General features: G+C 35.8%; 1 protein-coding gene across 7 annotated transcripts in view; it reads left to right on the top strand.

Moving 5' to 3' along the window:
* The window catches only part of LRRC7 (leucine rich repeat containing 7), a 498913-nt gene that overhangs the window by 182454 nt on the left and 298287 nt on the right, over nt 1–18172 (top strand). For all 7 annotated transcript variants that reach the window (XM_060304379.1, XM_060304393.1, XM_030865914.2 and 4 more), the window contains one exon: nt 5918–6120. In XM_060304379.1, the coding sequence (XP_060160362.1) occupies nt 5918–6120 (203 nt within the window). The remainder of the gene's footprint in view (nt 1–5917; nt 6121–18172) is intronic.

Raw genomic sequence — 18172 nt, 5'->3', positions numbered from 1 at the left:
AGAAGATGGATCTTCTTAAAAGATTGAAATTGAGGAACCAAAGTGGAAGGATAAATGTCAGAAGATTGTGAAGTCAGGGGAGCCAAAGGAAGAGAGTGTTTCTGAAAGAAAAATATAATTCTCTGTCCAATGCTCCTAATAGGTCAAGTAAGAAGGGATTAAAAGTATGAAAGGGCTTAAAGGAAAACTTTCTTTTAAACATGGAAGTTAATCTCCCACCTTCCTTATTGACCTATACTTACAACCAAAATTTCACTAAACTAAAAGAAATTTTAAAATGCATATACTCACAAGGAGAGAGAAAATTGAAAAGAAGACACTAGGAGATAAGAGATTTCAACAAATTTTAAGAAGACAGGGAAAGAAGATGTAGTTTATATTCACGTATATAAAAAGTACATTGTCAGTTACATTATAAAGCACCCACAAAGGGATGTAGAAATTGATTTGCTTCATAGTCCTCCTTAGAGTCTTGGAGACAACAGGTACCAGACAAAGAACTGAGGAGACTTAGTACTGAAAATAGAAAAATCGACTTAAATCCTTATTTACAAAACTGCATAGCTCTTCCCAGTGAAATTAAGGTCTTTCTTCATCACCAAAGAATTCAGAGACGAAGTGATAGGTAAGAATCAGATTTATTTAGACAGAAACACACTCCACAGACAGAGTGTGAGCACTCTTGGAAGGCAAGAGGCAAGAGGCCTCGAAATATGGCATGGTTAGTTTTTATGGGCTGCATATTTCAGAGGCTAATGAGTGGGAGGATTATTCCAATTATTTTGGGGAATGGGCAGAGATTTCCAGGAATTCGGCTACCACCCACTTTTTGGCCTTTTATGGTCAGCCTTGAAACTGTCATGGCACCTGTGGGAGTGTCATTTAGCATGCTAATGTATTACAATGTGTGAGTAATTATGCTCAAGGTCCACTGGAAGTTGAATCTTCCGCCATCTTGTACCTAGTTGGTTCTCACTAGTTTTCATCATGTACTATGGCTATGTCATTCTTTTAAAGGTTGTGCCCTGCCTCCTTCCCTCCTGTTTCATAGCTATGCCTCAGGCTGAAGACCAGAATATTCTTTGGCTTGCTGCCAATCGTCCTGCAGTGATACCTATTATGCATACAAAGCTTCCAATTAGTTCTTTAGAGAGTCACTCTTCAATATTGAAGGACAGCCAGGGATCACCAGATATTTGTGGAAGACCCCTATCATGAAAAATAAAGATGAAACGAAACAAACAGAAAATGGAACTCGGAAAAAAATGCAAGGAGCAGGGGGAAAAGGCAAAAAAAAGTCTATAGCTAATATCTTCTTAGAGAAATGAAATGATATAGCGCCCTGAAATACAATCATGATACTGCTAAAAAGGAACATGCATTTAGGAAGCAACAACTAATTTTTGGACAATAAAAATATGTTATCTAATAAAAGATAATACAGGAGATGTATTTAGAAGATGAAGTTGAGAAAATCTTCCAGAAAATAAAATAAAAAAACAAAGACATGGAAATTAGAAGAAAAAAAATAATTAAATTACCAGACATTTCCTACATTCAACTAATCAGGATTACAGGAAAAGAAAATAGAAACAATGAAGAGGAGGAGGAAATCATCAATTAAATAATAACAGAAAATTTAACACAATTTAACAATAAATGCTTCCAACGTGAAAGGGCCCATTTAGTACCCAGTACAATGGATAAAAACACATCAAAGTACATTGTCATGAAATTTCAAAAGACTAAGAATAAAAGTTCTAAAATATTTTGGGAGAGGGGAAGGTGGGCGTAAAACAGGATTTTGAATAGTAATAGAGCTGGATTTCCTGACAGCAACCTTAAAAGCTAGAAAATAATACTTTAAAAATGCCTTCTAATTTATAAAGAAAATTATTTCTGACCTAGAAGTATATATCCAGCCAAACTTTCAATTGTTTGTGGGTGAAATGAAATCATGTTTGTATATGCAGAGGTCTCAAAAATGTTCCTACTGTAGATTCTTTCTCAGTAAGTTACTGGATGTTATATTTCACCATTGGATGTTATAGTCCAATAAGTCTAGAAAGAAAAGACATGGGGTTCAGGAAGTAGGAATAAAACGGAAGGAAATATAAAATTCACAGAATGACAGTGAAGAGAAATTCCAGGATCTCACACACACACACACACACACACACACACACACACACATATCAGGTCTAGAAAAGTAAAGTGACCACTCCAGACTGAAGCAGGAAGATATAGTGCTCCTAAAAGATTATTCCAGGGGGAAATAAGACAGATTACACGTTTTTCACTATATCAAGAGAAGAGGAGATAGGAAATTGAATTAATGAAAGACACATAGGGCTTCCCTGGTGGCGCAGTGGTTGAGAGTCTGCCTGCGAATGCAGGGGACACAGGTTCGAGCCCTGCTCTGGGAAGATCCCACATGCCGTGGAGAAACTAGGCCTGTGAGCCACAGCTACTGAGCCTGCGCGTCTGGAGCTTGTGCTCTGCAAGAGAGCCCGCGACAGTGAGAGGCCCACGCACCGTGATGAAGAGTGGCCCCCACTCGCCGCAACTAGAGAAAGCCCTCGCACAGAAACGAAGACCCAACACAGTCAAAATAGATAAATAAATAAATAAATAAAATTAAAAAAAAAAAAGACACATAGACAAACCAAAGAAAAAAAAAGCAATTTTTAAAGAATAAGATGCAGAAGAAATAAAATGTGACTGAATTACAGTGATATTTATAGCTATAATAAAATAAGTACTATTAATTTAAAACAAAATTGCTATATATATTTTGGTTGGTTAGAAGTTTATTGAAACTTTGTTAGAAGAAATGTAAACTACCTAGATATCTGCAAGGGAAAAATTAATGGAGTAGCACTATAATCAAGTTACTTAGAAATTTAAGATGGAAAAAAAGTTGAAAGCTATAATGTGTAGGGAGCATAAATCAGGAATGGAAGGAGTTCCAATTGAGAGATAGTCCATGAATCAGATACCAAAGTCATCAATGGGTTCTAGAGGTGGTAATGAATGATATGAAAAAGAGTAGAAAGATGTTACTACCAGGTAATGAGACCATCAGAGGAGCAGGACATTTTTTAGGATGAGAGAAGATTAATAATTTTTAGAGAGCAAGGGAGGATATCAATTCTACTTTCCAACCTTGAAGTGTGTTTAAGGTATGAGAAAATCAGCATGCTCCACTTTTAAAGGCTATAAGTGAACCATGTTTTAGTTGAGACTATGAAGGGGAGGAAGACTTCAGTGGAGAGGATCAATGAAGTTATTGATCATGACATAAGGCACAATTTCAGAGTTTAGTGGGATTGAAGGAAAGAGAAGTTGGGTCAGGGGGAAAGCTCAGCACATTGTAAGAATGAGACAAGGGACCGAAAAGAGGACCAGAAGAGCCTACATTTTTGATCAACAAAAGGGAAAGCAGTCCTAAGTGAATTAAATTGCAAAAGTCTTAGCAGACAGTGGATTCTCTGGCCAAATGGTTCAGGTCCAGGCCTGGATATTCTCTTTTTTCTCTTCATAATAAAAAATTTGCAATTGCAGCAACAGATGGGTATCAAGAAATAGCTACAAGGTTCAGCATAAAAGGGTGAGTGCAAGGAACTGGGCAAAACCAAAATATGAACAATTGATTCCTCACCTGTGAGTCATAGAGACAGACAGGATACACACCTTGAGCCAGCTTGACGGCATCACAGCTGGGTAGTCAATGTGGCTACTAGTGATAAATTAAAAACCTGGGAATTTTTCAAGACTTCTCCCTCTCTCCACAGCACCCCTTCCACCTCTCATCTAATCCATTACCCACACTTTGGATTCTGCTTCTTAAATACCTTTCCAGTCTATCACTTCTCCCCATCCTCACTGCCACTATCATAGCCTGAGCCATCATCACTTACCTTTACAACTGCAATAACCTCAACAAATATGAACTAGGTACCTAATATATGTCATATATTTACTAGATGCATTTACTGGCTGCTTGATATGTGCTAGATCCCATGTAGAGATCAACCTACAATCAGGGCTTTCAAGGAAAGTCAAGTAAAATAAAAGTTACAAAACCTTGTGATTCAAGCTCCCAGAAATGAGAAGTGTAGGAGTTCAAGAGATAGAAAGTAATGGAGAGGAAAGACCATCTTTTTTAATGTTTTTAGTTAAACCTTCTAAAGATTACCATGTTCTTATAACCTTCTATAAGAGCTGACTCATGAACCTGTCCCAAAATATAATTTTATTAATTTCATAAGTAAAAGGAGGAATAAAAATGGCTTTGGGCTGCACTTTCAACATCTCTCAAGCATATTGTATTCATTTGCCTCCAAATTTGATTTAATCTAAGCCATTTCAAAACAAAATGCTATATTATTTTTGTGAACTATCACTACTTTCTGTTTCGGCAATAAGTTTATGCTGATAAGTAAAAACAAATCAATGAATAAAATGCGAGTTTCAAATTGATGCTCATTCAGTACTATTTCTGCAGATGGCAAACTGTGTACTGTTATTGTGAATTCAAAGATGAATAAGACAAGATCCTCTCCTTCAAGAACTCACCCAGTACACAAGGAAATAGTACACATAATTAGGAAGCAATGTGATTAGTGCCCTGGGAGCTCAGAGGAAGACACTATTCATTTATCCTGGAAGACATTCACAGAGATAGTGACATTTTAGTTAGAATGAGAAATTTTTCAAGCAAATTATCAGTATCTGTTGGTGGTTGGGGAGAGAGTCCCAAATGTATCCATCTATTCATTCATGAACTGATTTGTTCATTTTACATTTGTTATTGAATATCTACTATATGTCAAGAACCAATACAAATGTAAAAATGAACAAAACACAGTTACTACCCTCAATAGCCTTGCAGTCTAAGGAAAGAATGACATGAAAAACAGTAACTTTAATAAAGTGTTATAGATGCCATGATATCAATTTTGTGCAAGATTTCATGGCATTTGGTCATTTTAACCTAGAGAAAGACATGCCAGGATGTCAGAAATTTCTGCCATGATTGTTCTCTCCCATTAAAATAAAAGGATTCATAGGGACAGATTCTTATTCTGAAGTGAATAACTGTAGCTCCAATAGGAGCTTTGTTCAGTTCATCTCTATCCCCAGTACCTAGTTCAATGCTTGGAGCATATTAGTTATAATAAATTTTTATTTTTATTTTTATTTTTTTTTGCTGTACGTGGGCCTTTCACTGTTGTGGCCTCTCCCATTGTGGAGCACAGGCTCAGGACGCGCAGGCTCAGCAGCCATGGCTCATGGGCCCAGCCGCCCCACAGCATGTGGGATCTTCCTGGACCGGGACATGAACCCGTGTCCCCTGCATCAGCAGGCAGACTCTCAACCACTGCGCCACCAGGGAAGCCCAATAAATAATTATTGATTAATGGAATAAATTTGAGTCAAAAAGAGGATATCACAAACCTTATGGGTAAAACTTGACTATTTTGCAGAAATGAGAGAAATGTGTTTTTCTCCAACAAATTCTGGAGGTTTATGTTCTGCACTGCAATTTGTATAAAATTTTTAAAAAAACATATAGTTCTATGTTTCAAGTGTGAATGTAAGCATTGTGCTAAGTCAGGATTGTATTCTGGCCCAGTTCTGCCATTCCAAAACTGTGTGATTATGGGATTCTGACCCTTTCTGAATCCATTTCTTTATTTGTTAAATGGGAATAAGAACATGTCTTTACATAGCTTGGAGAGCTATTTAAGGATTAAATGATCTATTGCATGTGCATGTCTTATGTAAACTTCTTTAAGGCATTATATAATTATAAAATATACAACGTAAGTAAATTTCTAAGCTTTAAATATTATAAGAATGCCTTCCAAAGGCAGGTAGTTAAGCAGTTGGTTTTTTTTCTGTTTTTCTCTAGTGCAGTGCCTGGAGATGACCACCAAGCGGAAAATCATCGGCCGTCTGGTGCCGTGCCGATGTTTCCGAGGTGAAGAAGAAATCATCTCAGTTTTAGATTACTCCCACTGCAGCCTTCAGCAGGTGCCAAAGGAGGTCTTTAACTTTGAACGGACATTAGAGGAACTTTACCTAGATGCCAATCAAATTGAAGAGCTACCAAAGGTAAGTTTTGAAAACCTAAAATATATACTTCAAATGAGTATTTCATAACTCCAGAGACTTGGCATAATGATAATGCTAACTACAGCCTTCTATCTAGGTAATTGACAAATCATTCAAATTAATATAACTTTTCCCAATATTCTCATTACCTTTTAATGTGACTCCATTTGCAACTTCATGTAATATGCCAATAACCAATTGAACTCCATTGAAATCATAATTTTATGTAATATGCCTTTTTATTTTAACTGAAGATGATCTCCAAGAAAATAACAGGTTGGTAGGTTGAGCTCAATAGCTTATGTTTAGAAAAGAAAGGGAAAATATGGTACTCTTTATTCCAGAACTGAAAATTTGTATGTTGTATGTTAAGGTGACATTGTTTTAAAACCTTGAATTATATGTTACAAGTCTAAGAAATGCTTTTACATACACACACACACACACACACACACACACGAAGAGTCAGGTATACTATTATGAAAAACATGCTGTTATTTCTAGAATTTGAAATTTTTGGTTATTACAAACATCACTGAATTTATATGGCATACAACTTATACATATAGTGTAGCTAAAATTTTTTAACTAATGTCAAACTTTACACACACATACATATGCACTGCCATTATGATCTTGTGCTATGCAAAGAAAATGTCTCCTATGACCAGAAAACACTGGAGAGATTAGTTACAGCAGACTAAGGCCACACAGCAGAAGGTTCAAAATCTAAATCATTGGATCCTATTGTTCACCTAAATAAGTGACTCAGGTTAAGTAGCTGGAATGGCATTCACCCGTGAAGAACTTAATGGCTAAGAGGGGGAAAATGTCATGCAATACATTTCCATTGCTTGCGCTAAAAAATATGCATGTTAAATATCCAAGAACCAGAAAAAAAAATCTCCCATCAAAAAAACTAAGTTAATATCAAAAGCAGAGTAAAATGCTCTGATCAAAAGGATTTTTGAATGATTGTTTTCATTTAGGATAATGGATTACAGTGTTTATATAACACTTCAGAGACAGGAACTATTTAATGTATACTTCAAAACCAATATCCTTCATTTTTGACCACCTGTGTGTATGGTGTCATCTTGAATCTTTGCCCAGGAGGGCTGAACCAGACCTAAAAGATTTTGGCCATATGGATTAACATCCAGATTGCACATAAGTGGAGGCTGGACTGAAATGGGCTGTGTCTTCCACCAGGCTATGAATTACTTGAGGGTAGAGGGAAAGATCTTATTCATCTTAGATGAATCTTTCATTCTTCATCTTTGACTCCCTGTACAGGAGGATACATGGTGACCTTCACATAATGGATACTCAATCTATGTGTTGTTACTGCTAGATGAAACAATGCAGAGAACTTCATGTACTATAGGACTTGATTAGTAAGACTACATAAAGTTAAGCAATTCATAAATGTGGCATTTAGCTCTAAATTAAGAAATTAAGCACAAAGTTTTGTTTTTTTTAGATCAGGTCAATCTAGAATTGCCAGATGAAATAAAGGACATCCAGTAGAGTGTAACTTTTAAACTAAAACACAGGCCATTTTTCAGTATAATTCTATCCCAAATATTGCTTTGGGTATACTTATACTAAAACACAAAACAGTTTGTTATTTCTTTGAAATTAAAATTTAACTGGGCATTTTATATTTTTATTTATTAAATCTGGCAGCCCTAGGGCAATCCAGCCATTTAAAATCTTTTTCTAGATGCATGCAACAGAGTCTGTAAGACAAATAGTAAAAATATGGTTAATTAATCAAGTACATACTCATTTAATATCTACTCTGCTACACAGTATTTGAAGCTTTAGGGGGGTTATAATAGAAATAAATCTCAACCCTTGCTCTCAAGGATCTGACAACCTAATCACAGAGAAAACTGAAGCGTTAGATGTGAATACACAATAAAGTATAATCAGGGCCAAAGAACCAAATCCTGTGGGAGAGCTTGTGTATAGAGAAGAGTTCCACTCTTGGAGGGGTTGGGGAAGGGCCTGACCAAAAAGTACAGATGCAAAAACTAAGATGGAATATATGTAGAGGGAGAGGAGAGGAGCAGCAAAGCTGTGAAGAGTCTGCAGCTGCAGGTGCAAGTGGGCAAGTGCTGACATATGTAGGTAGAGTAGGGAGAACAGAGGGAACCCAGATTATGAAAGGTCTTGAGAGTTACACAGCATTGTTTGACTTGATGCATCAGGCAGAAAATGCCATTGGAGAGTTTTACATATCAAGTCAGTCACTAGGGGCTTAATGAAGAGAGCTTGGATTAACAATAAATAAAAATAATACAAGTGAACCAAGGATTTGATAACACTTTTGCAATGTATTAGAATTCAGGAGAAATAGTTGTCTTTTGTTATTGGTATGATTTATGTATTTCAAAGACCTTTCACATAATCTCTCAAGGTTTCTTTGACTCCCAAAGTTCAATATTATTAGTTTCCTAAAACAACCCTGTAAGTTCCTTTTTTCTAAAGTATCTGATATTGAGATATGATCTAAATTATCTGACTTGAGATTTGATTACAATAATACATGGATATATTTGTGCATTATTAGAAAAATAGGTAAATTAAGAAACAAAAGGACTGACATATCAATTAGGGCTCATTATGTGTGTTTCAAGTAATACAAAAACCAATCCAAACTGATTTAAACAAGAAATAGGCTTGATTGGCTCACAGAAGTGGAAAATGCATCTCAGAACAAGCTCCAGACTTGGTATGTTTCTATTTGCTTTGTGTGGGATCAGCTTTATTCTGAGGCTGGCTTTCCCTCATGGGGCAGAATGACTAGAACTGTTCTAGTGTGCACGTCCACAGCATCCCAAATTAGAAATTTTTGGCCTCTGAAAACTTTTTCTTTTTCTGAGAAGGACGAGAAGTGTCTCCCCCAGAATTCTTCAGTTAACTTGTCCTTAGGTCTCATTGACCTTAATTGTGTCACATGTTCATTGTTGATCCAGTCCATTTGCTATGGGATCCACTATGTCAAGAAAAATGAAATTACTCTAATTGGGTTAAACAATGATGGGCCACCTCTGTAGAGTTGTGCTTACTGGCAGCAACACAAGGAAATGAGGTGGAAGAACTGTTGGAGAGATTACCACAATGTACACTACAAACAAAATGCTATAAAATCGCTGTTTTGTGAGGAAAAGTTCCTCTTAATCAAAGTTTGTAAGGACTTGTAGGCAAAGTATTGAGCCCTTAGGGGATTTAAACCTTTCACAGTTAGATTAAATGAAGTATTTTTTGTCTGCCATCTTATTTTACTGTTTTCTTGGTATTATTTTGACATTATTACCATTGTGATTTGAGATTTATTGAGTAATGAGATAACTATTTGTATTCTTAATATTACATTACGGCAAGAATTACCTTTTATACATTTTAAAAATTATTTTCATTCAGATATTTTATACTGAGAATGTTCTAGCTGGCCAAGAGTCTGTACTGTACATTCTTATAAAGCAGGTAGGGAACAGAGTCAAGGTTAATGGCATTAGGAAAAGAATGTCAAGAGTGTGTCAGAAAAGATGCAAAAAATAAATATGAAAGAACAGGTAGTGTTTTGATTAGGAATAGTTCAATCTGTGTTGCTTAATTTTTTGTAGTGAAAGGTAAAAATACAAAATAACATGCCTTTCACACAGTGATAGAAACCCACACAGCTTATAATTTAGTACTGCTTTGCTTGTTATTTGGAACTGGAAACTTAAAATTATAGACAGAGTAAGAGACGATCACATATGTATATTATATATGAAGTAATAGAGTGGGAAGACAAATGTGAAAAAAAAGAGCAATAAAGAGAAAACTTACAGAGAAACTTCTTGAAACTGAAGAGGAACTTTAAAAAAGATTAAAGAAATAATTTTGGTAAAGTCAATATGTGACCAAAATTGAAAGACACAGAGTGGATTTGGTAGAAGAGGTTAATTTATCCATGTATAAAAGAGGACGGGACTAAATCTGCAGTACTGTACTTACAAAGTTTTCCCCATATAAACTACCCAGAAGTATTCTAGAGATTAAGAATTTAGGATTTGGACTCAGACAAACCTGGGATTAGATCCTAGCACTGCTAATTGGTTGGGAAGGTATTTTATTTTCTGAAAGCCTCAGTTTCTTCAGAAACTGGGAGAAACTGTTTAGCTGGGAAAATAATATCATCAACTCCTGGGATTATACAGATAGATAGATAGATACATACATACATACATACATACATACATAGGTAGATACATAGGAGGGTAGGGTACTTGGTGTGATAATGTTTGTGGAGTACCTGCAATAGAAAAAAATCAATAATTGGTATTTATCATTCTCCTCCCATAGATAAAGGAAAATTTCCATGTTAATTACCCTGGGTACAATAGTAAGATTTTGTAACATTTCAAGATAGTTCTGGGTATTGACTCTCTCAAAAAATGTTGTGGCATGATGTCATTTCTAACTGAAATCTCCAAAGACATCTTCCAGAAAAACAATCCTCTGCGCATATTTGGTGATAGGTTATTGACCCAAATAGCTACACCTGCACATTTGTGAGGGCTAATACCACCACTTCCCCAGAGAATTTCCTTGATTCACAGAATCACGTTATGTCATTTTTGAGTAAATGCAACTTTGGAAGTTATTTTATTTAAGCCCTCAATTATTATAATAAGCAAATCAAGGCCAGAAAAGTTAATTAACTTATCTTAGGCCACATGGGATATTAAATTCCTATCCAAAACTAAAACCAAAGACTATGTGTTAGTTAGGATAGAAGAGATTATGCTACGGTAACAAGTCAAAATGTATCTCTAAAGTTTGGCTTTGTGCCCCATGAGTGTTGCCAGGGACCACTGCTTTCCAAGAACCTATAGCTAGTAACTAGTCCAACTGTGCCCCCAGTGCAGAAATGTCTACCTCTTATTTCTATTATAGTAGTCATCCAACCTCTTCACGAACCTTTCTATTATGGAAGAAGTCACTCAATTAAGAAGTAGACCATTGTATTATTGGAAAGTTCTGATTGTTAGAAAGTTCTGCAGTATATTAATGGTGTAGATCCATTCACCTATCTATCCATCTAAAACTTGGCTGGGCACTCAGAGTGCTACTAAGATTATTAAGACCTGCCTTCCCTGGATGAGGAATTATGCTTCTGGCATTACTGCCTTGATCCTTAAAATATTTTAAAGGAATTCATAGAGTCCCTTAGAGTTCTGTTTTGCCTTAGAGTTCTGTTTTCCAAGACAAGTTTCCAAGTTCCTTAGACCGCTTTTCCAGGACATGCTTCCCAGATGCTTCATCATCTTAACAATATTACGTCTAGTGTAGAATATTGTCAGTGAGCTAAGAGATGCTAGAAAAAACAAGCACCTCCATATCGGCAGTTGCTTCTTCTGGGAAGAAAACAGACATTGAGAAGCCAGGTGCCAGGCAAGGGCTACCGAAAAACACTTGCATGGTGCTCACGATTCTGTGTTGACCACTCATGCAGGGCTGTATAACTAAGACATTGATCATCCACTATAAAACAGAGAAAACTTTATCAAAGAGGGATATTTTAGACTGGTGAAAATTTTGTCATGGCTTGGATCCAGTCATTGGCCATGAAATGGAAGAAATCCCCATGGACTTTTAAGAAAATAAATAAGCAACAAAAATGTACCTGAATCATTTGCCAGCATCCAGCAGGTAAAATAGAGCTCCAAGTTAATGACCAATGAACGGGTTCTGACAACTATGTTGGAGTTGTTTGTACCGAGCCTATACATAAAAGCCAAGCAAGCTCTCCACTCAGAGATTTGGTGCCCACTCTTTCCTCTGCTAGTGCTCTTCCACATGGCCTGCTGCTTCATTTCCTTCAGGTCTTTGCTCAAGTATCACCTTCCTAGAGAAGCTTTACCCATTATCTTACACAAAATAACAATGCCCACCACTGTCACTCACTTCCCCAACAAAACTTTAGGCTCAATTATATCTCTAGAAGATTTCGAGTACAATTCAATAGTGTTAACCAGTAGTAAGATACTGCGAAATAAGTTTTCATTGTTATAAAACATCGGCATAACTCCCTCTGAAACAGTGTGTATTATTTTGCAGAGTAAGACCTCTGACAGTGGCCAGAGGTAGGGAAGGACAGGAAATGTGGGCACATATCTGCAGAGAACAGAGAAAATCAAACTCTCTCATTTAATTTGTTTTTTTTCCTTTTCTTAACTTTTGATGCTGATTCTTGGGGTTGAAGTGAGGTGAGATAATTTTTGTGGCTCCTCCATAATCCACTACTTAATATAGTACACTCTGCATTTTTTCTTACTCCCAAACTCTAAGTACTTTATCCATATAAAATAGAGCTTCGACATAATATTTTCCCAAGTTAAGAAATGTGCTCTTTGACTCTAGAAGCAGTCAAAAGAGGGATGTCAAAGAATATACTTTTACATGATGGTAGTAGAGGGTGAAAAAAGCCCTCTAAAATTCCTTTCACAATTAACATTTTGTGATTCACTCATCTGAGATTCATTTTAAATAGATAAAAATGATGAACAATATAAGGAAGTATTCTGACAAACAGAGTAGTGACTGTAGTTACTGGTTATTATCACAGAAGTACTACAGTAAATGTAAATTCTGAAGAGAGAAGACCTAGGTTTAACACAAGTTCTGAAATGAGCTCATCATGTGACTTTAGACATCTTACTTAACCCCTTTGAACCTTAGTTTCCTCTTCTGCATTAGATGCTAACAAATTTATTTCTGCCCATCTCCTAGGATCGCCATGAGCACCAAATAATATAAAGTACATGAAAGCCCTATAAAAACGGCAAAGTGATATATAACTCTTGAGCTAAGAGAAATAGTTTATTTTGATAAGAAAGGGCATATGTTTAATGAAGTTGATTGGCTTCTTTAACATAAATTTAGACAAATACAGTACTACAATAACAAGAAAATGTTAATTGGTCAACAAATGGCTATGATTTACTATTTAATATGGATTTACAGTTGTGTCAGTTTTTTATTTTATTTTATTTTATTTTTTATTATAGGCCATAAAAAGGTATGGTAAAGATGAACATTTATTCAAAATATATCTCAGGCTCAAAATCAATAGGAGCCTGAAGACCTTTACATGAAAAAAAAGGGTAGAAACCAAGAGAGCTCTGAGTTGCTGCACAGAATTCACAGCACAATGACAGTACGGACCACACACTGCTGCTCTTGTGAGGAGTGTACCTCCAAACACCCCCATGTAACCATGACATTTATTCAAGATTCAAATTCCAGATGCCTCCCAAAATATTATTATACAATTAAGGATGCTCTTAAAAAGAAGGTTGATGTTCTAATGGAAAAAGGGAAATGGATTCCAGATAAGCCAAAAAAAACCAAAGTGTCCTACAGTATTCTACACATCATATATCTGCAATTTTATTGATTCTTTCTTCTTTTAATTCACTGATGTCTGATACTTAGAATTCGGGAGCCTGAAGCCGTGTTTTTCTTACACCTTTAAATAAAATTGTTTGAAATCAAGGGCACTTGCTTATTTTGTGAGAAGTCTAATGACATCAAAGGAGCCAGAGAAGAAATGTTTTAGGGGGACAAATTCTGAGTTGCTTGTTCGTAATTATGATTTGTTTATCAAAGCTTGAATGATCATTGATTATTTTTTTCTTCTACTCAAGAGGAATCTTTCAAAGTAAAAGAAACTACTTGAATCACTATAGTTGCTGATTAAACAATTGTCATGTGTAAAAAATATGAAAAGATTTGCTCTAGATTAAACATGGGCTAAATTTTCAAATGCAGAATATAAAAGCTGCCACTTCTTTAATAAAGTTGCCTCATTTTTAAAAACAAATTTCACATTAACAGGTAATTCCTTAAGTGTTTGTCTTGTAGAAACATAGAATTGTCTATAACCATGAAATGTTACGTAAGTAGCTCCACATATAGCTATGGAGGGCTCTCTGAAGATCCAATAAAGGTGAAAAGAATGGCCTTTTCCAACTCTCTTACTCCCTCAAAGGTGTTCAGTGTGCATAGTGTGAATTTACTTTGTCCTCCAGCACCAAAGGTATAGAATTCATCTGAATATGATAAAAACCATGTCCAAAATAAAATTGTCACGTGAGTGATGCATAAATAATAAAAATCTAACTGTTTAATCTCTTGCCTGGAACGTCTTTATCCAAATCTGTTCTTTTATTGCAATCATTTTGGCATTCAAATGTGTAGGTTTGTTTTTTTTTTTCAATAAATAATGTAGATGGACTCTCTAGGGGCCCAAAGGAAAGTAAGATGTAGGACAAATTTATAAAAAACATTGTTTATATGTGGAAAACTTTAGATATTTTTTTCTTACTCAGATTTCTATTTTTGTTTACAATGTTTTATTGTTTCAAAAGTTGATAGTACCAACAACTCTTTATTATGTGTGTCAGTGAGAAACTGGGACTTCTGTAGTAGCCCAGTCAGTTTTTGAACTGGTTTATCTTCCAACTAAAGACTTACTCATCCCATCATTTATTGCTAACCTTTACCCAAATATCAAATCTCACTGAAATTTCAATGAGAATGAAACTCATTTGCTGATTTATACTGCCAGTTTTTTGGAAATTATATAGAAAACAAATTTTAGGTAAAATATATCCATTGATTTGTTCATTCATTCAGCAAACCTTTCCTGAGTATCAAATATGTGTAGACAACTCTTCTAGAGCTGGAGATACATTATTGAGCAAGACCAACAACTTCCTGTTCTCACAAAAGTTACATTCCTGCAAAAAAGGAATGAAAATAATATTTAAGAGAAAATGTTAGATAATGGCAAGTATCATGATGAAATTAAAGCAAGGAAATTGCTGAGAGACTGCTTTAGGTTGAGAGGACAGTAGATGCCTCTCTAAGGAGTGACCCTTTATGTTGTGCTTTGGATGACAGGGGGAGTCAACCATGCAGATCTGAGAAAGAGCATTCCAGGCAGAGGAAATACTCTAGGGTAGGAATATATGAGGCATGTTCAAAGAACAGAAAGAAGATGGATGTGTAATGAGTGAGGAGAAAGCTGTATAAGGTGCAGTAGGAGATGTAGATAGACAGTGGAGCTAAATCCTGTAAGTTCAAGCAAGCGAGGAAAGGGCTTAAGATTTTATCCAAAGTGAGATAGGGGGTCACTGAAGAATTTTTTTAATGGTGATCTTAAATAACATATATATATATTTTTAAATGCCACTTTGGATGCAATGTGAGAATACATTGTGGTAAGTTAAGAGTGGAAGCAAGGAGATTAGAGGCTACAGTAGTTATATGGGTGAGAAGTTGGTAGTTTCAACTAGATTGGTGGTAGTGAAGAAAATAGAAGCATGCTCTGTAGGTAAAGTTAATAGGATTTGCTATTAGAATGGATTTGGGAGATAGGAGATTAAAGCCTGAAAAGGGATTTAGAAAGAGTTTCCATTGATAAATTAGGAAAGCAAGGAGATAAAGAGTTGCTATGGATATTGGAGGAACCCATGTGCTGTTGTCATGGAAGCTAAGAACAGAGATGTTTTAAGAGAAGAAATTGACTTAGATCAGAAGAGGTACCATTGTACTTGCTAGTATAGAAGTAATTGGTGACCTTGATAGGATTAGTTGGGTGGAAACCCAATGAAGTGGGTTGAAGAGACAATGGTGGATATATATGTATATATGTATATATGTATATGATATATACATCTCTCTTAAGAGGTTTTGTTGAGAGAAAGCAGAGAAATGAGACAAGCTAGAGAGAAGTTTGAGGTCAAAATAAGCTTTGTTTATTTGTTTTTTAAGATCAATGACATTAAAGCACATTTGTACACTAGTAAGAATAAATTAGAAGAAAGGGGGGAGAAACTAAATGAAGGAAATTGATGGGATAATTATATAAGCAAAGTCCTGAAGGCAAAAGGACACAGGATACACAGAATGCATGAAGGGGTTGCCTTTGAGAGGAACAGGCACATTTCATCCATTTTAATAAGAGAGAAGAAAGAAAATATGGGTACAGATGATGATGGTTGGTAGGACTTAAGGGACATGATGGATATTGAAATTTAATTCAAATGATAGTGGTTTCAATATGTTAAAGAAATACTGGAATCAGTGAACCAAGAAGATGACAAGTGGCAATCCTACTGTGAGCTGAGAGCATTAGGAGAATGAGGTATGTGAAGCTTAGGGTTACAGAGGAATATAATTTACAAAGGAATTAAGGTTCCTAAGTATATAAATTACCTATATTTTGTGAAGTTTTTCCTTGAAGTGGCAGGTAGTTGAGAAACAGATGCAAAAGCCAAGTTCCTCTAAACTCATATTAGCTCACATGCCTGGACCAGTGTATTAGCAGTAGAAAAGGAAAAGAAGACAGATGGAAGAGGTAAGAAAAGAGCATAAGACAGGAAATTCAACATTTATTGAGCATCTACTCTGTGCTAGGCACTTCATATGAAGTAGCTCTTTTGTCCTTAGAGCAACTCTGACAAATAAGTTTCATTATCCTAATTTTAAGTCCAAGGACACTGAAGCACAATGAGTTTAAAAGAATTTACCAAATGTTATACAACTAGAAAATGGCAAAGTCCATAGAATAGAAACTATGGACTAGCAATAGAATGTTACTCCAAATCCCATGTCCTTTCCGCTTGACTAATCTGAAAGAAGACCTTCCTTCTAGAATTTAGCATTTGTCTAGACTGGAGGATAAACAAGAAGGAGGAATCAAGGATGATATAATTTTCAAGTTAGAGAACTGATACAATTAAAATGATATTAAAAATGATATTATTAAAAATATATTGGAAGGGGCTATTGTGTACAAAAACATGACAAATTCTGCTTTAGATGCAAAATGTGAGCTATCAGACGAGCATTCTCACAAAGACCCCAAAAGATGCTGAGAGATCTCAAACTGAGCCTCATCGGAGCAAGGCTGGCAATACAAAACTATCTTTCAACCAGAGATCAGAAATAAGCAGCCATGTTTTGTTTGGCCTATTTTTGAAAATGAGCTGTAGCCAACTTGTAAAATACCAACTTTTACCAAAAAAGTCCAGATTCCTGGCCTCTATTTAAAAAAAAAAAAAAAAAAGGAAGATCTGGAGGTGTCCATATGCTTAGCTGGTAGCAGTTAGGTGGGACTTAGTGTCTCATATCAATAGGCTCTTTTGGTGGAGCAGATCTAGTTTGCCACAGATCCCACTCAGGCTGCCCCCAACAATGAAGTTACCCATCTAGGTCCTATAGGAAATTGAGTTTGCAACCGAGTATGTATATTCATTAATTTCTTCATGAAAAAATACTTACTCTGTGCCAGATACTTGCTAGTCACTGGGAAAATAATGACTGAATGGATTTAGGTACTCTTTAGCAAGAAAAACAGACATTGAACAAGTAATCGCATCAAGTATGTTTCATGCTGTCTACTATGATGGGTGGGACACAATGGGTGTTTTGGAAACATTCAGTGGAGTTCCCCTTGAGGAATATCATTGCAACTAAGACACAGATAAGTAAGAAACTGTAGGTTAAGTATTGCTTAAAAATGTAGTGCAAAAGAGACAATGGGAGAAATGAGGCTGGAGAAATTGTAAAGGCCTTCCATGCTAAGATACAGAGTTTGAATTTTATACTGAGATTTGTGGAAATTCATTTAAAGTTTTACCTGGGTAGCAGCAAGATCAGATATATATTTTAGAAAGATAGTTCTAGCTGCACTAAGAATAGACATAAAAGGTTAAGCCCAGAGGCAAGGAGACCAGTTAGGCAGAGCTTGTAGGAATCTGAGAGGTGATGGTGGCCTGGCCCAGGGTAGTGACCCTAAAGATTACACAATGGACACATATTGGAGAGGATTTGGGGAGGCAGAATTTACTGGGTTTGGTCATCTGTTTGATATCTTGATTTCTGGGTAAGGAGAAAAATGAGTCACAGGTGACTCCCAGTTTTCTACTAGAGGATGTGAAAGTGAACCAAAAGAAGGAAGGTATGAGATCCAGGAAACCAGAGC

This window comes from Globicephala melas, chromosome 1 (genome assembly GCF_963455315.2).
Source record: "Globicephala melas chromosome 1, mGloMel1.2, whole genome shotgun sequence".
Lineage (NCBI taxonomy): Eukaryota > Metazoa > Chordata > Mammalia > Artiodactyla > Delphinidae > Globicephala > Globicephala melas.
Note: the sequence above shows the minus strand (reverse complement) of the source record. Positions and strands in the feature narration are given on the sequence as shown.